Source organism: Anopheles gambiae, chromosome 2, assembly GCF_943734735.2.
Source record: "Anopheles gambiae chromosome 2, idAnoGambNW_F1_1, whole genome shotgun sequence".
Lineage (NCBI taxonomy): Eukaryota > Metazoa > Arthropoda > Insecta > Diptera > Culicidae > Anopheles > Anopheles gambiae.
This window is the reverse complement of record NC_064601.1, coordinates 96,878,757-96,901,578: the sequence shown is the minus strand read 5'-3', so window position 1 is coordinate 96,901,578 and position 22,822 is coordinate 96,878,757. Positions and strand designations below refer to the sequence as shown.

The 22,822-nt window shown below is 45.4% G+C and overlaps 1 protein-coding gene across 6 annotated transcripts in view; it reads left to right on the top strand.

The window, feature by feature from the left end:
• Positions 1–22,822, top strand: part of LOC1276854 (uncharacterized) — a 276,309-nt gene that overhangs the window by 216,071 nt on the left and 37,416 nt on the right. For 4 of the 6 annotated variants that reach the window (XM_061643825.1, XM_061643826.1, XM_061643828.1 and 1 more), the window contains one exon: positions 93–137. The exons of the other annotated variants lie outside the window; for them this stretch is intronic. In XM_061643825.1, the coding sequence (XP_061499809.1) occupies positions 93–137 (45 nt within the window). The remainder of the gene's footprint in view (positions 1–92; positions 138–22,822) is intronic. 6 annotated transcript variants of the gene reach the window in all.

The following is a 22,822-nucleotide window of genomic DNA, read 5'->3' as shown; positions in this document are numbered from 1 at the left end:
GTTTGCTCTCTGTTTGTGCACATTTTAAGAGGGTTGGGTTTTGTTTGCGTGAATAGTAATATAGTTTACGTTTTCTTCTCCTTTATTTACAGGTATGTCAGCTTACAGTTGAAGAATTCGTCCCGCTGAACTCAGTAGTAAGTGACATGCAATAAGACATGGCCGAATTGAAGCATACAATAAGCAGCTTCAAAGCAAAGTAAAGGACGTGATATTAAATTGCCTTTTCTTCTTAATAGGATAAAACAAAATTTGGGTAGTAATTATAAATGGATAAATGAATACATTGGATTGGATGCATATGCTATGAAGAGTGTTTAAGACACTCTTTTTGCAGGGTTTCAGGGGTTTTCATAGTTGCAGGACGCTGCCTTGTCACGTACACGTACACTTCCAATTCTATCCTTTTGGTTGTGAACTTTACATGAGGGGAATTGGACTATATGGCACCCTTATTGGACAGCTTGGACAGCTCCTTGGAAATTCCTATTGGATTTGTCCAACAAGGGTGCTATAGAGTCTAATTGCAATGACATAAAGTTCGTTTCCCGTAAGAAGAGTCAATACCGTGCCACATAACTATGAGAACTCCTGTAAAACCCTGTAACGTCTTAAGGCCCTAAAAATTAATTAGGACTTTGGTTTGAACTGATTTCGATTGATTTTAACAATAGTTAAAATACAGTACAATAAGTAACAACAGATGAGAGCACATTAAAATTGCACCTTATTGCAAATAATGATCAACGACGATACAAAAACGCACCAGGAACAGGAAATTTCTCCACAATATGATAGAAAATCGGCCCAAAACACTACTTAAAAAGTGTTTTGAACATGTGCTTCAAACCTTTCTGCCGCTAGCATTTAGTCTTCCCGATCCATTAAAAATTCAAACCAAATTTGCAACAACATCACTCAGCTTGAGCAGTGCCTGACGAATGCAAAAAAGCGTGTTATGTTGCAGGTAGCCATGAACTACGAGGGAGCCGCCAGGAGGTAAAAACGCCTCACCAATCTTGCCTGCATGTGTGTCCTGAGCTACCGAACGACTTCCTTTCGCAGAAGAAGAAGAAGAAGAAGAAGAAGAAGAAAGAAACCATCCCGCAACTACAAAGCATGTAATTTCACGCTCAGATCTGCTGCAAAATAGCTAACTCCCGTGTGTGCGCGCGCAAAAACTTCTCCACGCGCGCCGACACCTTCGTGACGTAATGCGTGGAGATGTGAATGAAGCCGTAGCCCTTTTTTCGCAGCGTATGCACTGCTGGCTCTTGCTCCTGCCCGGTCAGACATTTGTTTATGCTCGCCAGTCATTCATGCATTCGGGCGCGGATTTATCATAAGTTTTATGGCGCATAAGCATACACCCATAATAGCGCCTCCCTGCCCGCCTTCCCTGAGCGAACACTCACACCGTTGGCTGACGTTTTTCTTCGCGTGAAGGAAGAGTGAAATCAGAGGGAAACGCGGGCCGTATCGATGCTGGCGCGACCGAAGGCGCTCCGCGATCGAATCTAAAGATCATGCCGCCGCCCGGGTTACGCCCCACTGTAATTAAAGCATTTAGCGTTAGTGACTCCCGGGACGGCGGCGTCGGCACGATCGCCGCATCCCAGAGGGCGTTTTTTGTGTTATTCCTTCTCGATTCGCCGTAAACGATGATCAATGTTTCTTGTGCGCGATGAAGGAAGGGCCTTTGTGTGTGTGTTGCAAAAACGTGCTAGAAGGTGGTTGCTGTTGGTGGTTGCGTTACCTAGTGCGGCGCTTCTGGAAGCACCCCGTTTCGGTCCACTGACGGTCACCGACCTTAGCGAGCTAATGCGTCTTGCGCTAGATCTATTACTATTTTTTTTTTGTGGGAACGTTTTCCACGTGCACAGAAAACAGCTGTGATATGGAGTTGTCTTGTGCACCAAGATGTGCATGGGATTGCAACAAGAACATTGATTGTCTGGTCTGGACGTTAGAAAGTGAAACCTCCGTGTCTTCGGGGTCGGTGTCGTCTGGTGGTGCATTACCCCAGCCGACAGGCGCACTGGATCGACGATACCGATCGGCGGCAGCCGACGACAGGCCTCGCTGTTGCGCTCGCAATGAAGTCTGCAGGGCGCAAAGTCTGCAACAGCGGCTCACACGATTACGATCGCGCTAACATTAACCTAGAAAACAGCGCCCACATCGAAGGAAGAAGGCAAAAAAGAAGCAAATCACCGATCTCTTTCGGATCGAGCCGTTTGCAGCAAAGAATGTGCGCAATCCGCGCAACATAAGGCACCACATCACACAACTGAGCGTCGTCGTCGCCGTTGTCGTGGGCGACGATTAAAGGGTTGAGTTCAGCTGCAACCAAACACGTAGGTTCTAGAGGTGTCGCTGTCTGTGTGTGTATATGTTTGTTTGAAAAGAGGTTCAGTAATTAGTTCATGCATAATCATTCCCACAGCGTACACGGGGAGGGCGGTGTGTTGATGTTGAAAGCCTGCACTCGGAGACTCAGACGACCTTCAGACGTTCAGACGTGCTACAACAGCCGCGGCTGCCGCCCTCAAGATGATGCAGCTGCTGCTGATGATGATGTCATCGTGGTGAAAAATCGATCTTGAAAAAAAGGGCAGAATCATGGCCCCCTCTATAGTGGGCCCGTTGTCTGTTAATTTTAATCCTAGCGACCTGCTAGCCGTCCGTAAGCCCTGGCAAGGGCACGATGGCTTACAAAGGGCGCCGTACGAAATGGGTATATAATGCATAAGCGGCTTTCAGGTTAATTCTATTATGCATTCAAGCTGATCGCATTGAACTGGAGATGCTTGTATAGATGTCCAAGAGGAAAAAAGGTTGTATTGGGAGTGTCCGTTTGTGTGATGAAAAGACTCTGCGTGAAGCTTCTTCCAACGATTCCCTGAAAAAGTGAGGCTCAATTACTAAATTGGATCTTTTGTCGATTAAAAATCACTTTTTAATATATTTAAATTCTTGCCTTTCTTGCCGATCCGAGCTGTATTACGACCCTTGTACATGACCGACTTAACGAACGGTCATAAATAATGATTCGACCGGACATGCGCCACCTTGGGGATAATTTATAACAGGCTCAATGCCGATCCTGGCTTCTGGAAGCACTCTCTTCACCCTTCCCAGCGCGTTTATTGCCACCGGTCATGCATGTTTAAAGTACCAGCACCACACCGCAAGGCACGCTATCGGCCGGCAGGTCCCCGTCTCGAAAGCCTTATCAAACGGCCCTTTCGGTTGGGAAGAATGCGCGCGAGGTGTCGCGCAGGCCAGCAGGCAAGTGTGGCGACCTGCCGGGAAGATCAAGACACCCGCGTGACCAGCGCGAGGTGCGAAGCCCGGTGCGCGAATCCCGTTTGCCAGTGCACATAAATGTCGAGGTCGCAAATGTGCCGCGCAATGATTTATGCTCTGACAATCTTCCTCCTTCCCCCCTTCTCACACTCTTCGCGGTGCAATGATAATGGTTCGGTGGAAGAAAAAAAGTGGCTAAGGAGCTACTGTACTTGCGTTTCGCTTGCTTGTATCTTTTGGTTTGGTCGTTCAAAACTGTTCCAAGTCTTCTAGAGCGGTTGGGGCCAAACGTTGCATAACATCTTGGAACGCTTAAGGATTTGCGATCGTCGTCGTCCCGTGAAGCTCCCTCCCGTAAAAAAACAAGCAAAGACTAATTTGAACCCGCTGCAGCATTTGCTGTGGTGTCGCGCGCAAGTAGTGAGACGTTTCCGCTGGAACACTTCCCGACCGTCGAGCAGAGCCTCGACGCTTCCAAACCCGCCGTCCCCATGATGATGATTAATTGGATGCCAATTCGGAAAAATTATCTCTTTCCGCGCCCGGCCAGCGCCCGGTTGACAGCCGTTTTGACGATAGGGACAAACGCGACGATCGTCCCTTTTTCTTCCGCCCGAGTCACGTTTGTCACGGGCGTCTCTCTCTCTCTCTCCTTCTCCGACCAATTCTGGCTGAAGCTGCAAAAAACTTCCGGCACGCTTGGAAAGGAGGGACTGTGACACCAACGAGAGGCTGGGAGGGAACAGAGCAGTCGTGCACAGCCGCCGAGTCAATATTTACCCGCGAAAAAACCTCCCGGTTTGACTGAAGTTTGACAAGTTGACATAAAATATATCGACGGCGGTGGTACCTGTGCCAACGCCATTTCGACCTTCCGGGCCCGCCGTGTGAGTGAAGATGCGAACGGGGCGCGCAGTTTGGCGTTAAACAAATTTTTCGCCAACCATTTATTAGCGAGAAGGGTGGCCGTCGCGCAACCAACCCTCCTCACGATCGCAACCGCGAGGGGGAAGATAAAAAAGAGTTCCGCGCGAAACGCCGATCCGCAGGGAGATGCAAATGGATAGAGGCCGCGTTCCGTGACGGTTTCGGCATGTTGATGCGGTACGTGTGTGTGTGTTGGTCCTGGGTAAACGATCGGCCGCGCGGTCGTGGTGGGCTTTGATGCGCGCCGTTTTCGGCGAGGGTTGGTTGCTTCGATCGATTACTGGGCGGCCTCCGGTGTACGGTAAATGGTTTGACCGATGATCGTGCCGTGAAAATGTAAAACCTATAGGGGGGGGGGGGGGGGGGGTTTGCAGTACGGTTCGCGATGGACAGGGAGGTGGGAAAATGGTCGGGTTTTATCTTTTCGGGCTGATCGTGCATACATAAAACACCGCTTAAGAGCAAAATCTTTGCGGTGTCGGTGTGCGAAACTCACCACACACACACACAAAGAGACAGAAGGTGGTGCGGAGGAAGAAGGATGGGGTAGAAATTACGTGTTCGTGTATTGTGCGGGAAGAAATGATGCTTGCAATAACGTTAATTCGGGCTTATAATATAACCATAATGATTGTTTAAGTTTGAGATTAATATGATGCTATGGGTGGAAGGTGTGCAATATGGGTGCTAAACATAACGGTAGTAGCTCTTGTTATGTTTTAGGAAGTTTCTATTAAAGGTTATCCAACAAATTACAGTAATTGTAGGAACAATTTTACTGGGATGAATAAGAAAATATTTTCTTAAAGTCTTTATCGCTAAACTTAACCTATAAGATACCTATAATTGTTTAGGACGCAAATTAGTGACTTAAAGTCAATCCCTTAATGTTTTATTTATTTTCTTAATATTGATGTGGCCAAAATTTGTAAATATAAGGTCACATGCTATAATTAAAGTAAAACAAGGTTCAAGTATGACACCAAATGTTGAATGATTCTACGATATTGTCGATTTGAACATTTCAGTTTGGGATTTCGTAGTTGGCACTTAATGCACTTAATTCGTCTAAAACTATGTCAAATATTAAAAGAGTTGAAAATGATTTCAAACAGGTACAAATAATGATCAATAACAGGCAAACATAGGTACGTTTGATGCGAAAATTGAGAAATACTGTAAACGTCCTGACTATGTATAACAAAACTAGGTGACAACAATTGGGTCTTTTGTTTCTTTCCATGTATTTGTTACATTAAATTCATAATGTTGTTAATGCACGATTCTAATCAGCTTTTTTATATGGAGTTTGACAATTGGAGGCTGAAAACATGTCAACACTCCATACTAATCCACACACAAAACTAGCAGGCGAATTTCAGTTTAGATTATTTTAGCATTAAAGCTAGAATTAGAGTCGTGTACCTGCTCGAAAAAATGGCAAAACAAGGTGATGTTTACATTTATCCCAAGGTGCATTAAAGACATCCAGTGGTAGAATCTAGAATAAAAAAGTATGTAGACCAGGTGATCTCATTGCAAGTTTTTATAACCAAATTTGGTTGAAAACTTTTGCTCAAACAGGCTATCTGATAACTTGACAAATACACAAAACACTCTTAAAATCTTCATTCAGAAGCAGAAGCGATAAAAATCAACCATCAAAAAAACCTTGGGATAAGTCCACCTGTATATTATACCCACTTTGATAGCTGCTCAAAAACTGCTATAGAATGCGATCTACGATCTTAAAACGGAAAGGGACTCAATGTTACATCCCAAGTGACATTTGCTCGAAATTGTTTTTCCATATCTGCTCGATTAGTACTCGATACGCCTGAAATTGAGGATTTGTGTGTGATCAAGCGTGTTGGAAACGCTAAGATTTGGTGTTTTCTTAAATTAGACTGTTTTTTATCGATGGACGATGCCGTCGAGCTCCTTTTTCCTTCATAGATATGTTTTTTTTTAATGAAAAACAAGAGCTAATTTTGTGTGACGTTATTCTATAAAGAATGGGTACAAAACCAACGATAGGAAACATCATTTTCGAGAGAATCTAGAAGAAAGTAACGAAAAAGCCGCATCACAGTTGATGTTAAAGGACTTTTTCTAAATTCCCTTAAACTGGTACAGTTTAAGGGAAGTTTAAGACTCCAGTTTAACGGAATTTGCTCGAATTCCCGATTATTCGTGTTCGAAAATGTCAATTGGGATGCTATTCTAGCTATTTTGAATAATAAAGAAATTCATAGAACTACCAAATTCATCGTTCAAAGAACTACTTGCCTCAAAAGTAACCATTTGATGAAAGTGTATTGCAACAGCAGAAACTGAGTGTACCAAGGCAGTTGAAATTGTTAAATTTATTTATTCAAACTCTATCCATCTCATATAATCATGCTCAATAGCGTAAAGTAATGCTTTATTAATCCTCTCCTTTTTTTCTTTTCTTTACAGGTATGCATAAAATCAATACTATCGTCACTTTTTCGGCAAAATGGTATTCCACAATACGTATGTTGGCAATATCAATTTGTCTGTATAATTTTTGCATTGAAAATTGCTACCTGCTAATGACACTAGATACCATTCAGCGCCACGCATCCTTCACGACGCTTTTCACCAGCAACAAAGTATTTTCGCAGCACAATGCTGCCTTCGATTCATTCAGCGCTTTTCTGTCGCTTTTCTCCTGCCCTATAGCGGCACAAAGCATCTGCCACCAAACCCCCTCCCCGGTTGGCATTTCATCATCATCATCGGCAAACGAAGTGCAAAACGATCGTGATCGTAAATCAATAAGTCATTTTACCGTGTTTCACTCCCGCTCCCGCGTCTCCGTCAGCTTAAACAAATCCTCACAACACAACACAGGCAAACGTCGTTCGCAAACACCTACCGAATCGAGCACCGGCGCAAAAGCCGTTGATTGAATCTCCCGGCCACCATTAACACTCGACCCCGTTCTCCTCGCGAGACACCCTGTGCACGTGGTTGCATGCGCAGCACACGGCGCACAGCACGGCACCCTTCCCAAGAGTGCGCGCGCGCGCGCGCGATCGAGTGTCGCGACGATCCACGGTCCCAAACCGCGCGAGGACTCAAACATCCACCTTTCCTTCCAGGTGGTTGTTCATCAAATGGTGCGCGGTGGGTTTTGGTTTAATTAAAACATTAGCCCTTACACGCCTGGGCACATTCCTGCCTCAAGATCCGTTGGCTCTTGGGGCAGGGGACCGACTCCGTGGTTCGTGGTGAAAATCGCACGGGAGATCGCATCCCCCAGGACCGCGAGCCGGGGTGAATGAGTGACATTTGTATTACAACCAATACCGTAAGACACCCGAGTATGGGTGCCTACCCCCCAGCGCAGGGGGTGGTGCCGTGCAATCGATTGCTTTGATTTCGAGTAAACGAGAGTGAAATTGGGCTCTCACTCGGTGGTGTAGATTCTGTTTTCGCTTTTCCTTTCCGTCGGTCCTTTTCTCGGTCCCGGCAGCTCACATTACCCGGGCAGGGAAAATGAAAACGAAACCCACAGCGAAAACAACGAGACTACTCCCTAAGCCGGACCGTTGGGTTTGGTAGAAAGAGAGAGAGCGAGTCGTTTGCGCTATCATTTGATCGCATCGTTAGCGTCTCTTACCCCTCGCAACAAGACACCCAGGCAGTGCCGGCGGGATCCAAAGACACATCGTTTGAGAAGAAGGGCTTCAAGTGAAGGAAAAAAAATAAATAAATGTGTACCACCAGCGCTGGCAGAAACACTGCTGGAAACACTGGTGTGATTTCTAAGATGTCGGTCGAGACATAACTGATTAGCAAGATCCATCAGCCCGCCTCGGTGCGAGATCTGGCCGGGTGTATTGTTGAAAGCGAGAGTGCCATCAATAACGACATGTTTTGAAAGGCAACGGGATCAGTTTTTGTCTACGCCGCGCCGCTGCATTTATCATCGGAAAACGGAACGGGAAATCAGCCGGGTACATCACCCGGGCCACAGCCACAAGACACTGGGCGCTGATTTTGTATGGGCTTTGGAAATTGAAAAGCGTTCGATTGTGTTGATGAAGCAATTTACAAACAAAGGGCTTATTGAAGGGATCGTTTTAAAAGCGCCAATAATGTTACCATAAGTTTCTTACAGGATACTGGTTGGACTAAACATTTCTAAGTAGTTGCTGAAATCTTGATACTATATTCGGCTCAAAGAGATGTTACTAGATTTCTTATTTTTCGATAAGAGAAATAAGAGAAATGTTATTTCAGACGATTTTTCAATATGAATTTTATTAGTGGAACATGAAAATTTGTCTTATTGGGCGCGTTTTAATTGTTTATCTATTTTGTCATCGTATGGCATCTTATTAGAAAAACAATCTGATGTCATCATTTATTTTCCTCTTTTATTTTGGTCGTATCATTTGACCTGTTTGTCTTTGTTTGTCTTTTTGCTTTATTAAATAAAAACATCTTAAGCATTGTTTTTTTTTAATTATTATTTTTTATTAAATCAGACAGTCTTATTGTTTCTTTAGAAATAATTCGATTTTATTCCAGTTGGTAACTTCTGCTTGAAGTGAACTTGTTAGGTGAGCATCATTGTAGTTTATGGGATACAGTAAATCAAACTGTTTTCAACATGCAACTTGCAACAGTTTCCACGCGCTTTTCTTTAGCGCCCGGTTTAACACACAATGATGCCCTTGTGTCCCTTTGCTTGTCCGATTTCTAATGCTGCCCGATTGTGATGATCTGCACCATGTAATGGACATTGATTCCACGGCTACCCATTGCCGTACAGTTTGGCTCAATTTACGGGCGACTTTTTCTATGCATATTAGAAGCGATCGCACAAGGTATTAGCCAATAATAATGACCGTTCGGTCATTTACTCTCCCACGGGACGATGGAAACTTTTCCATCTTCCACCCCTTGGTCTGGTGGCTGGAGCGAGTTTTCCCGCACTCCCAAAGCCCGGAACGGAAACACGCGCACACAGTCTTACCTTAATTCCCGATGGATTTTGTTCGCCTGTCGTCTGTGGTTCGAGCATGTCCGGATGCGCGATCTGCGCACCGCATTCATGCGCACACTAGCGTATTTGCCAAGTTCCTCCCGAGAAGCCGCTGTGGGGTGGGAGGAGACACACACAGACCAGCAAAAAAAGCCCCATCGCGTTAAACGCCACGTTACAGACAGACCGAGAGACGCTAAATTGGAGAAATTGGCCGGTAAAGAGTGGTACCGATCGATTCATTAATAATAAACGAGCCGTTTGTTGTTGTTTGCAGACTGGCAGAGGGGAGGGGGGTTGAAGCGAGAAGTTGCTGGCGAGCACCGCGATCGTTCGGACGTTCGCTGGATCGATCGATAAACGATGTTGCGGAGGATACGGTAACCCTCGAGCTGGCCACAAAATCTCGGTAATCTCTCTTACCAAATGGTTTGGGAACGACGGGTTACGGGGTTTGTGCCTCGAAAACCGGCGGGATAGCGACCGGCGGCAATAGGTTTAGGTAGGAGTAGGCACCACTCAGGTGTGCCCCGTCGGGAACAAGGGGGAAAATGCATTGGAAAACATTGTGCCCGAGTCCCACTGGCCCACCACCGCACACAATGATACAGTGCGGTTAATTCAATTAATTATCCGTGGCCCAATGGCCTACAGGCACGGAAAAGAAGTGTGTTTCGGACGGTTGGACGGTTATGATTGGCGGTGAGGTAATGGCCAATCGATCGGGAAACACATGCGCGCACGGATGGCATGGATAGGTGCCAGAAGGATGTTACGTGAGCGCGCGCAGACAGAGAGTAAAACAGGCATTGATCGAAAGTGTAAGGAAATTATGGGGAAGATCATTAATCCTGCGGCTTAAGTGAGTCTTTATCGCCGCGTTATGGCAGGTTTAAAGCCTCCTGGTTTGAAAGTGAAAATTAGGTAAAGCTCTTTTTAAACCCCCTTTCGCGTTTGGGAGGTTTGCGTTCTTTGTAATTTATTGTATCTTTCTCACTCGCTCCCTTTGGAACAGGACTTCCTTCACATTGGATGAATCGACAATCGTTCCCAAGTCGCGAATCGGCCGGAAAAACATGTCTAGGTCGATTAATGAAGCATTTACTCACCGTGTCTACAAGGTTTCACTCGTTTGCGCTTGAGCGTTTGCGTTTCGCGTTACATTTCCACCCGTCCGCGGAGCCATGTTCCGGTGGTTGTGGTGGTGTTCGGGCAGAATGCAACCATGTCTTCCCCGCTTGCCAAACGGACAACTGATAGATTTTTATCAGTTGTAGTTTTTACAGCACCTTTTTCCTTCCCTCACGAGTAACTACAGAGCATTCCACGGGTTTTCCACATTTGCATAGTCGCGCTGCTCAAGGATGAGAAAGGATTTCAACGTACAACAAGACACGAACGGTGTCCGTTGATTCATCATTTCACAGCCCTGTCGACATTGGCTTGATATTTTGCGAAATCGTTTAGACGTTTCTCGGTGCTCCAAGATCGAAGGGACGTTTTTCATGTTTCCTTTCCCAGTGTTTCGCTGGGACATCTTTCACTTTCCGCTTTGATGGTTGATGAGCTGGGAAAGATAATTGTTTGCTGAGCCGATCCGCTCTCACTTTTTGATAAAGTTCTTGTAATATCTCGAGTTGGATGTAAGCGTTCAGAAGGTGATCATGTACGAAGTACGTTACATGAGACTCACATCAAATGTATGATGCATATTGATCATATCTGAGCAAATGTGCATCGATCGTGTTCGATCTTAGCGATTTCATGCTCAGAACTTCAACATGTTTCATTGCTTACGCGTTTTATGAGAAAAATATTCTTTTTTAATCGATCTGCCGTAGATTTGAAAAGGCTTTGTTAACTAGCTAATCTGAAATGATCACTTGGTTTAAAAAAAGCATTCTTGGGGTGTGACTATGAACAAAAAAGCAACTTAAACAATAACGAATAAACAACGACTTATATTTTATTGTTTTAATATATTTCTTAACAATTCTGGACATATCTTGGATGAGAATATTTCCTTCACCTCGGTAAAAATTGCACAATTCCCATTATACTCGAAGTACACCAAAGTACCCTCTCGCTTCACAGTTCACAACCGTTACGCGGAAGTCGCGCAGAGCAGCAACAACGCGATTCTCTCAGTTTCTTGTACTTCATGAAATTGAAATTAGTCTACCGGCATAACATGAATAAGCCCTGCCTGTCCAGATGCATACCGAATGCACCAAAACCCTCTCCTTGGGGAACGAAGCACTCGGGGTCGGCTTGGCAATTGGCATTAGGTACAAATTAATCATCCTTCAAAATGTTTCGGTACCGCCTTACCCGAACGTCGTCATCTAGCAGCTTCCAGACATCGTGGCAAAAGAGTTCCTTCCCAAGACAGAGCGCGGGCTGGCGGTGGTGTTGTGTCCACTTTCGCCTAGTACACGCTGGTTCACGTTTGAATCCGTAGGGTGGAGCACAAGACCACAAGCAGTGGCCACACAGATGACAGGCAGAGGAGCGCTGCGCATATGTGGCGAGCGTCCCATGCGTCCCCAGCGTACCGGAGCCACTTTGCCTTTTCGATGAATTTTTAATTATTTATTGACAATTATCCTGCGGGCTTATTAAAAACGTTAAATCGATTGCCGTGGCTACCCTCTGGAACCTCGTCCACCGGAACGCGCACCAGCAACGCGTGCGTCCACTGACGTATGATCACGTTTTACGCTTTGTGGCGTGTTTTGCTACTACTGTCCCGTCATTCTGGCACTTAGTCACCCAGACAGAGAGCGGCTGTGCGCGTGGAATGTCTGTGGTCGTCGTTGGCCGTTGGCACGGTAAAGCCAAACCACCCGGGACACTACACTCTGGTGGCGTAATAACGTCGTGTGTCCCCGATCAAAAACCCACGACCTCTCTCTCTCTCGCGCGCGGTTATGTGGTTTAATGTTTTATAAACTGCTCCCATTGACACAGATGTAAATATTGCTTTTAAGCGTAATAAAGCGGGTTGTAAAATGCGTTTCGGAATAGGGGCGAAACGGTAAGCGGAGGAACATCAATTCCAAACGGAGTTCAGATTTAATCTCCCATCACGATCTTTGATAACACGCCACTGCCAACCAATGCCACGATATCTCTGTTCCGCAATCGTGTTGAAATTGATCCCATTTCAATCGATCAGCAAATATATGATACTTCCCCGAGCTGGATGTAATTTATTTATTTTTTGCTGTCCCCATCCCCCGTCTAAATGGATCAAATTGCACTCCCTGCATTTCCCATGCACGGATGCAACCCGGGCGGCTCGGTTGTAAGTGTGTAATAAATTTCAGAAAATTTCAAAACCAATTCCCCATATCATCAAATTTGTTAACCTCGCCCTTTCCCTGTTTCGGTCACACCATCTCCGCCCTGTGTGATCGATCGGCACAGCGGTGTTTCTGTCGGCAGTGGCTAGTTTTAGCCTATTACAGCAGTGATTTGCATACGCTTTACGACACCCATAAAGGTGGAATCCATAATTCAGGCCGTCCACCGTGTGATCACACGGCATGTGTCTGTGTGTGTCCCCGGCTCCGAGGACCTCCGGGTGATCGAAAATTCATTTATGCGCGTGTGCTTTGCAGCCGGGGGGTGGTGGAGATGAAAGACAGCAAATATGCGCCCCAGTGCAGCGTCGTTTACAAGCGTCCAAACGACGAACCACAGCCCACACACGCGCGCGTTAAATTTCGTTAGAGAGGAGAGACTATTAATTTAACAAAGTTGATGAACGATCCCAAAACTTGTTTATAGAGACGTTATGGGTCTGACAGCAAACTAGAGGGAGTGCGAGGCGTGGTTTTCACTGCTGAAGCGTATTTCCTGCCAACATGCAGTTTAATGATGATGATCTTGAGGATAGGATTTCGGTTGACAGGATCCTCAGTCCGGTTTTGCAACGGCCCAAGAACTTGCTCTTCGCTCAGTGCTTTCATTTTGTGTTCCCCCCCCCCCCCCCACCATTGGAAGTGTAACGGAAATGCGCATAAAACACAACAATTGCATCACGCACGGGTTTGTTTGTATCCAGCCGCACACAAGTCCCGATAAACTAATTGAGATCAATTAAGCCGCCTGAATCTGGACCGCGCATCACTTCCGATTAGGTCAAATCGGATCGAATCTACACGGATCGCTTCAACGAGCACCGTGATGTGAGCATGTGTTCTAGACCTTGATCGGTTCGGTCGTCATACTGGTTTTGTTGCCCTGCACCTACTACTGTACCGGTGCAACGGGCTAATCGCGTTTCATTCCTTCACCAAAACGCACCTCTTTTTACCTCTGCACAGGCCATCGGCGGCACTCGTCATCAAAGAACGCTGCAGAGGGAACGATCGGAAGGAGGCGTACGGAAGGAAGCGGGTTTTGTGTGTGTGTGTCATCTGCATCGAGAGCTACGCGTTTTCCACCCAGATGCGCTCTGATTCATCTCCACCGCGGAATGTAGGTTACTGCAGCGCTCCACCAAGGAGTGGAGGAAGCTTTAATTAAAATGCAATTAAGGTGAATTAATTTTTCATTAGTGGTGATGTCGTGTTGGAGATTCCAGCAGTGATGCTGAAAGGAGATGCAGCTCCAACTCAGGATTTTGTAACATGGTACAGGGTTGGTAGTGTGGAGTCGGTTTGGTTTTATTGAATGTTTTATGGAGAGCAATTTGTGTTGTCTGGATGATTGGCTTAAGAGGTGCTGCTCAATAAAAACAAAAAACTTATTTGCTTTTGTTGAGTTCGTGCCGTCTATGGATTCTGTTGGATTTGGGTTTATACATCAATATTTCGAATATGAATTCAATTAAGAAAACACATTTGAATTAGAAGGAACTAAACCATAGGATATAGATAAAACTACTTGACTAATTTGGACTGTATGAAATGAACTGCTTGAACTACAAGAATGAACTTTGTAATGAATTATGTAATGAACTATGGGACAAACGAAAACAGTTGCAAACAGACCGGCGATTAAGGTGCACTCTTCTCATCAAATTTATACTAAGCTAATACCACAATCCAGCACATTAGTGAATATATTTCACAGATTCTTTTAAATATATTCTATTTTTAAAAGAACTAAAAGAACCTCTCAAAATTGAACGATGTAAGCGCCGTGGGAAACTTGTTCCCTGTATTCTGTATCTCCAAAACATGTCACCTTGTGTCGTCGAAGGCACTAACCTCTACTGCGGACAGTGTCCAATTGATGCACTAATCCGTCGATAATTTGCACAAGAGAGCTTTAGCTAATGAGTAGTTAATACCATGCAAGGCAGTTAAATGGTTCGATATCAAAGTGTGAAAATAGCACTTACTAGTTGGTGAAGCACTCCAGTACTTGGACTGTAATGTCTGTAGTTCCGATAAGATTGCATTGTGTTGCCAAAGTTGTATGTGTTTAGTGTCACAGTCTGGGAGAAAGCCACTTTAATGCCTAAATAAGTGTAGAACTGACCAATCGAGAGGGACTTTCTACAAATAGATGATATTAAGATTGTAATAGTAAGATGTAAGGGCGCATTTAATCCTTTCAAACACTTTAATGTTGCTGTTTTTCTGTAACTTCTTTCATAAAATGCAAAAAAGATTCCTTTCTGATGTAAAATGCATTTCTAGAAAGCATTTTTTAATCGCTTGAACACCATTTATCAAGCAAGCTTATCGATCACCGTACAAAAAACAGCTCACTTTCATTCGCTAAAACCGTTATCCATGTTCTGTGCACCTGGCTTCCAGCCCCTTTCTTTTGCCATGCAGCGTTTTAAAAAAGCAGCGAAAGCGTTAACATATGCAAAACTCCCGCTTCCAAGAAGCTTTATTCGCAAATGTCACATTACGTAGCAAAAAACACAATCTCTCCCCCAACACACACACAAAACACGCGCAAACGAAACATGCTTCTTAAGGTAAATTATAAAATATACAAAAAAAGCAGCCAAACGAGCCTACGATGCGATAGGGAAAAGCACGCTAATTTATTCCAACATTGGCATTGAAACCAATCGAATCGATTGAATTGACCGGTTCACACGCCGCGGCTAAAACAAAATAAAAACAACGAAGAATAGTAGAAATCATGTTCCGCTCGTTCCGGCTGTAACGTGACACGTGTGTGTGTGTGTTGTGTGTCTTAGAGACAAAGGTATGCTTGCGGAATGAATTTACCTATTGGCAGGGTCTAAAGGTTTAGAAAGATCGATTGTGATTTTGTTTGCGTTTTGTTTGACGATGATGTTTAGAAAGTCGTATTTCGTTGTCTATTATTTAATTTTCCTGTGCTCGATCCAATGTGCTTTAGTTGATGGATCATTAAGCTAAGATCAACTATAATTTAGCAAAACCAATCGCTGCCACAAACCATTTCTGTTCGGCTAGCAAACTGACAGTTTCTGGTAAACCCTCCAAGCTCAAATCTCTCGTCTTGCTCACTGTAAGGAATGAGCGTGTGCAAATGTTGGCAGCAGATGTGACAATGCTTAACATTTTACTTCGCGTCGAAAAGCATAATTCTTTTTCGCGGCTGCACAAACCGGCCCGACGTTTGCGTGGTTGGTTCCGTGAGCTAATGGATGGTAAATGTTACATACGATTCCGATCGTGGGGATCGGGATGAGCGACGGGGGTATGCAAACATCCCAAACCCTGCCAATATGCATCGATCGAACATCGATCTTTCACCGGCAACGGCATCTCAAACGCCACAATCACACAACACTGGCTTCGGTGGCGGGGGAATTCTGGTCATTTCCATTCCAACGCGCAACGGTGCGTTTTGATCAGCTCGCTCCTTCGCTCCTTTCGCCAGCGAGCAGCTTGGTGGTCTACACAAAATTGATTGGCTTTTCATTTGTTTGGCCGATTGTATGAAAATTTGATTCGATCCGGGAGTTTATTAACCACAACCGGTTACGCCGTTCTCTCTCTCTCTCGCCGTTTAGCGCACCGTGCCACGAGGAAGCGGAAGGAGCGTGCAGCCACTTGACCATCCGCATGCGCATACGAAACTGATCCGCCGCTCGCGAACGAAATGGTGCGACGCAGGCGAAACCGAAACCGGCGGATTATGCTGGTAACGACGCGGTAACGAAACAGCACGGTCACCCGACCCGCGCAAAACCCCGCCCGCCTCGCTATGCTGCGGGGACGGCTGTGACCACAAACGGCGTGATTTAAAGAGTGACGAAATGTTTATTGTGATGATTGGATTTATCGCTTGATTGTGTCGCGATCCGGCCAGGTGTGTGTGTGTGTGCATTTTCGCGTAGGAATCTTACAGCAGAGGATGTAGTGTAATGTGGGCGCACAGGTCGCCCCGGAGGGGTGGTTGTGTGTATGCAAACGAGCAAGGTTTCGCGCGATTAGAAGGTGGCGGAAACCAACGGCCAAACGGTGTGTTATGAAGAGGCGAAATTCTTCACAGCAACACAATGTGGACGCACACAAGAAGGTATGGGGTAGCTGCTTGGTAGTAGCTTTTGATTCCCCGGGACGTACGTCGTTACGCATGCGGTATGCTGCGAACGCTCAGGAATCTATAAATTGGATGCACATTCAATGTCACATTGAAAGGGAATGATTTATTGGCAAAACATTGAGAGATAGAAGGAAGCAGAAGAAACATTGCCGCCTTTGGTAGAAAGCGGGGGAAGCGAAGATTCATAAGCCACACGCGCATGGTTGCGCACACAGATTGCGGCTTTGATGTTTGTGAGCGCGAGTTGATAAGATGTTTTTGCTTTGCTGAATGTTGTTACTCGTATCAACAAAAAACATGTCGCAGTCTTGCTTGTTTTAATCAGTTTGGTTATCTGTTTATGAGTTTCTTAATGAATGTACACATATTTTTGAGATTTTGTGATTTTTAATTTATGTCTTGTCTGGTCCGTGATGACTACTATCAAGGGAGTGAATTTAGGTAGTGCATAGGTCCTTGTTATTCTTGGAATAACTCTTCTTAATATTGTTATAAAGAATCATTCTGAATGTCCCTCGATGGATGTCCGGGTTTTAGGCATCATCGGAATAAGATCAGTATAGTTTCCTTTAGGGAATGCACTTGTTTTGAGGACATATAAACGATCAAAAGTATTCAAGAACTTTGTTCATAATGTTGAATAATCCTGTCATCTCACGTTTCCCCTCTCTGCAATGCTTAAATACATTTATGCTCACAACTTAACGGTTTGCTTTATCTGTCATTAACGAACAGTACAAAACACTCATCAACTCTTGCCTGTCAATCAGTCATTTTGGATTTCTTTGGAGCACCCTTTTCCCCAAAAAACCTTAACAGATGTCAAAAACTCAAAAACCAATGTATGGTAATGAAGTTGACCCGACGACATAAGCAAACACACGCACTACATCGCACGCCAACTACAGCCTAACTTCTGGCGCCACCTTCAAAACCAGAGTGTCAACTGTCAGCGGAATGACATTTTCAGGCACTAAATGGCTTTTTATTCTCACATGGGGTGAGATGAGCACGCGGAACCAGAACCAGAGGCACGCCACAACTTCAGCCACAATTTATCATTCACTCCACCGACGCCAGAGATTGGAATTTAGTTTTCTGGAGTACGGTTTGGTTGGAGAAAACTCCTAACCGCAACTCCTGTATGAACATGATTGAAGGTGATGACCAAATATAGTCTAAGGCAGCCATTCTGGACCGCTGGCATGCTTTTATTTCGGATGGCCGATATTTGTGAGATTTCGACGCCGTCGTCGGTAAGGCTCCCGCTTGCCTGTGTGTGTGTTTGAACATGTTCCATTGCCACCAATTTACGATTGTTCTTTGACTTGTTTCTGTTTCTTCTGTTGAAAATCCCCCATTTCCAGTTCCACTCCGGGGTGGTGGAGTGTGCTGTGGAGTGTCCCCCCCCCCGGAAAGCCCTACCCGATCGTTTCCGCTCGGGCTCTGCTTTCTTCTCCTGGCCACCTCGGTAGCCATGAACTATGAAGACATCATTTTCACATGGACTGTCCTGTCCCGCCGTGTTGTGCCGTGTAGATTGCTATCGCCCCGTGACAGCTATCTTGTTAACCTGGGCTTGATAACGTACACTTTAGGCTCGGGTTGCGCTCGGGTAGTCCGGAAAGATCACAGCGCAAAACGGGGTGGAACAGGTTCTTCCAGCTCGAGGTAAACGGACCTGCTTGCCGTCTGATCCGTTTGGTTTACCTTAAGCAGGCCTATCAGCTCGATCGCTGGAAGCTTATGCGTAATTGATGACACGGGCCGACACACGGGTTCAAAATCTTAACGATTTGATGAACAATCTAAAAATCCACATCTGCACGGAATGTGAAGAATTCACCCCGAACGGCGGATATGACCTGATTTTTCATCCCGTTTCCAGATTCTCTTCTTACGAACGTCCCCGGAGTTCGGCAACAAACTCATGCGTGTCCCGTACTCATTTTTCCCTACGCAAATCCTTCCCTTACCACCTCCCTGTCACAATCCAGTCACCCATTTCACCCATAATTAATGATACGACCCGTTTCGATTGATATCAAAATTGAGCCTTTTTGACGAGAAAATATGACTGTCATAAACATATAATCGCAACTTTTACGGCACCCGTGCAAACCCGGGGCTCACGGGTGCGATAAGCAAAAATCAAAAAAACCGGCTGCTACTGCTAATTTCAATGCCAACCAGCTGCGCCTCCGGACGCTTCTGGGCTACTGGGTGGTCCTCGGGCTCCTGGTGGACCTCAGCGTTTGCAGCTCACATTATGTGTCGTTTGGTTGTCGATTTCAGTTACATGTTGTTGGGAAGCAGAAAGAAAAAAACAACAGCGAAACAGTTTAATTGGTCACTGTGAGCTTTTGCACCCTGCCAGGGGGAGTGTGTCCCGGTTGTTTTCTCTTGGACGTTGTTGTGTTGTCGTCGCCGTTATCAAAACAGCGGAACAATCTACATGTTTTCCAAAATCACCGGAATGATGATTTCGTGATATGATTCGGGCATGCTTTTAGTGGTACAATAAATTATCAGAAACCACACGCGAAACACAAGTCCTGCTGTCCTCCGCTTTTAGTGGGACATAATTTCGATGCTTTTGAAATCAATTTCTCATGCCAGGTTTTTGGCCCGAAACGCGGAGGACAGAAACATTTTATACCCGAAAGCAATATCCGGTAATGAATTGTCTCCATGCGTACGCATAAAAGCAGATAAATGGGAGGGAGCGTTGATTTACATAAAAAACATAATTTCTTCATAATAAAATCACACAACAAACTCTACCACACCTGTGCCGGGTTTTTTTGGGGTTTTATTATGCTCGTACGCACAATCGGATGATCGGATGTGAATTGCAATTTAACGACCTTTACGCTTTCCTGCTGACAGACGAAACGAGCGTGTATGGATGTTTTTTTATGGCCACTGGCACTCCTCCAAAAATGTCACACAGTTATTGATTTTTGGCAGTAAAAGCATTGGTTTTTTGTCGATTTTTTATACGATGTTTTCATTTTGCATCATTGCGCCACAGTTAATGCGTTCTTTACATTCTTTCTGTGTTGCGTTTTTTTTTTGTTGTATAGTGCGCAACAATCTGATTCATCTCCTTACATGGAAAAGTGCATGATTTTGTTTTTGTATGCTTCCTTCAATTGTATTCTTTTTCTCCGTTTATTGCTCTTTGCTCTCCAAATGCTTTCCGTTACATAAATCACTGGCCCGCTACAATGCAACGAAATGATGGCAATGCTCCCGAGGGGTTTTGCACTCAAACCTCCCTCCAGTACTAGTAGTTGCTCGATGGAAGGGAAAGGCCCGACACAGGCGCAAAGTATGCGAAAACTGCACCCGCTGGAGGGGGAGGGAAAAACAGTGTCATCAAATCATCGGGAATGTTTATTTATTTTTGGAAAAATTATTTGCCGCAACTAATTGCCACGTTTTTTTGTGTGCCCTCCGTGCGTCTGTGGTTCATCTTCTTCGGCGGTAGACCGTATTTCTGCTGACTCCGGGGGACAGACGGTATTTTCTGCGCACATATTCCCGGTCCCACCCCGGCGGGTATCTGCCCATCGCCGCGTAGCGATGCGTGGATGCAGAACGGCAGCAACGCTTTATGACTTTCGTCGGGTAGCCCATCCGCCCCTCATTAACATTGACTTTGAGCTACTTTTTACTGGCTGTTGCAGAAAGGGAGGAACATGTGCAAAATTTCGAGGCCACTCTGTCCTGTTCTGTCGTTCCCTGTTTTTGGTTTGTGTTTTGGTTCTTTCCGTCTGCAACGGGCCAGGCGACCGGATTTTATGCTTACACACAACGCACATCGCTGACATTCGGGGTCCGGTGAGCCGTATCAACAGTTGCGTTCCGTCGATCACACACACACACACCCTCGTTCGGGACAAAAATATCAAAACCTCAGAATCTGTGGTTTGGTGAAGCGTCAAAAATCGGAACAGATGTGTCGGTTCACTGTCGACGGCACTACTACTGTATTGGAATTGATTAGACAGAAGAGCGAGCGCGCCGAACCCTCCGGCCCAAGCGGTGACACATTGTGGTATTGTGTGGGCTGGGGAGAAAAAAGCGCGGGGAAGAAAGGAACTGGCCGTAGGCTTCCGGAGGGAAGTATATAAAACAAACAAAACCCAAATAAGCATTATCGCGCAAACCGCGGCAGTGAGGGTGTAACGCACATTACATTGCGTGTTGTGTTACGCTTGATTGGGATTGGGAAAGCATATGGGTTACAGTTACAGAGTTCCCGAAGCACCAGAAGCGCTTCTCTCGTACGATTAGAAATGGGCTGTTAAAGTGCGTGGTTGTAAGTGAAAGAAAGTAATCCGGATTTTGTGCGTGAAATATGCTGCCAATCGCCCTTCGATTCAATCGTTCGACAAATTCAATTAAAAGCGCAATGGGACGCGTTTTTGTGACACGAACTGTAAACATAACTCCTCCACCAGACCCGGCTGCCATTGTTTACATGACATCCGATTAATTCAACTCGCCAGTCTAAACTTCCGCTAGGCTTTGCTTGTTTTTCCCCCTACTGTTCTCTTCACCGCTTGCCACAAAATGTTGAATTGAATTTTGCCAGTAAAGCTAATTTATTTTAGCTTCACCATAAGTTAGCAAAAGAATTGCATGCAAATCTTACCAGCATTCGCAACGCGTCCCTTTTGCCCTTTTTTACCACCGTAGCACGAGCTCTGGGCCGATCGCTCGCTTGTAAGCTTTAATTTACAACAATAATTCATTAAAATTGATTATTTTAATTATGATTATTAATCGAATTATTAACCTTTTCCTGCTCCGCGCCGCGTCCATTGCGCCAAAACGGTGTTGTTTGCCGTGGTCGGTGTTGCTATGCTGTACGGCAACCAACGGAACTTGTTTTGCTGCAGTAGTATAAGGGGGCATGTTTTAAATGCTTCTATGCCTGCGTTTCGAGTCCATCCACTCCCTGGCTCCTTTACGTTGTACACGGTGCTGAGCGGAAACGGTGCATTCGTTTAATTCTTCCGCGCTTAATGTTACCTTATCTCATCGTAAATTGTAAAATTGAAATTTGTTCTTCTTCCTCCGCTTAGTCGGTACACACCGACAGCCACGCCACGATTATCTACCATCCTACCGGGCGTTAGATCCCGATTCGATCTAGGCCCGTACGGACGATCCTGCTACGGGATGAACCTTCTTTAGCTCTTGCGGATTACGCGCACTAATGTGTGTGGCGGTTTGGCCCGAGCCTGTGCCGGTGGTGTAACGCCTTTTATGCACCACCACGGCGACGAGCAGGGCGCAAAAATACCTGTTATCCTGATGATAATAAATAACGCGCAGATGCTTGACGCGCGGGGCCGCAGGTTAATTGAAATCTTTCGCGGTCCAAACGATGATGAACTGTGACGATGTGCGCGACGGTGCGGTGGATGCGTTTATGGGCAGTAAAGCGGTCGCCGCAAGTCAACGGGATTCTTCGGTGGAGCGTGTGCTTGCTGAATGATGATGCGATAGGAACTATTAGGAGTGTTTATGCCGCGATTTTAAGCATAATTCACGTTCATTTTGTAAATGAAGATCGTCGGAAAAAAATCTACATGCATATCGAAGTAAGCTGATTTTTCCTCATTTTAGCATATTTTCCTATAAGATTCTGTTTTCCGGCATTATTGATGGACATGAAACTCGTATCAACTGATCTAATTGTATTATGCAGGTGCAATCCAAAAACAAACATGCGCTCTGCTCTCTTCTTCAATAATGCTCTTTAAAGAATGTGTCTTCTTCCACCCTCGGTCACACATCCTCAACATCTCAACAGAGGTCCACCTAAAAACACATGACGAAAATCACATCTCGGGCACAGTTGATTAATTTCCCATCCGTACATCCATCAAACCGACGTCCCGACCATTAATCCCATCCTCCTCGCTACCCTTCCCACACACAAAAAAACTGCGCTCTCATCACAACAAGTGACGAATTAAGCCACTGTCAGCGCAAGCATAAAAACGAAACCTCAATAGCTCTGCGGTCCCCGGGTAT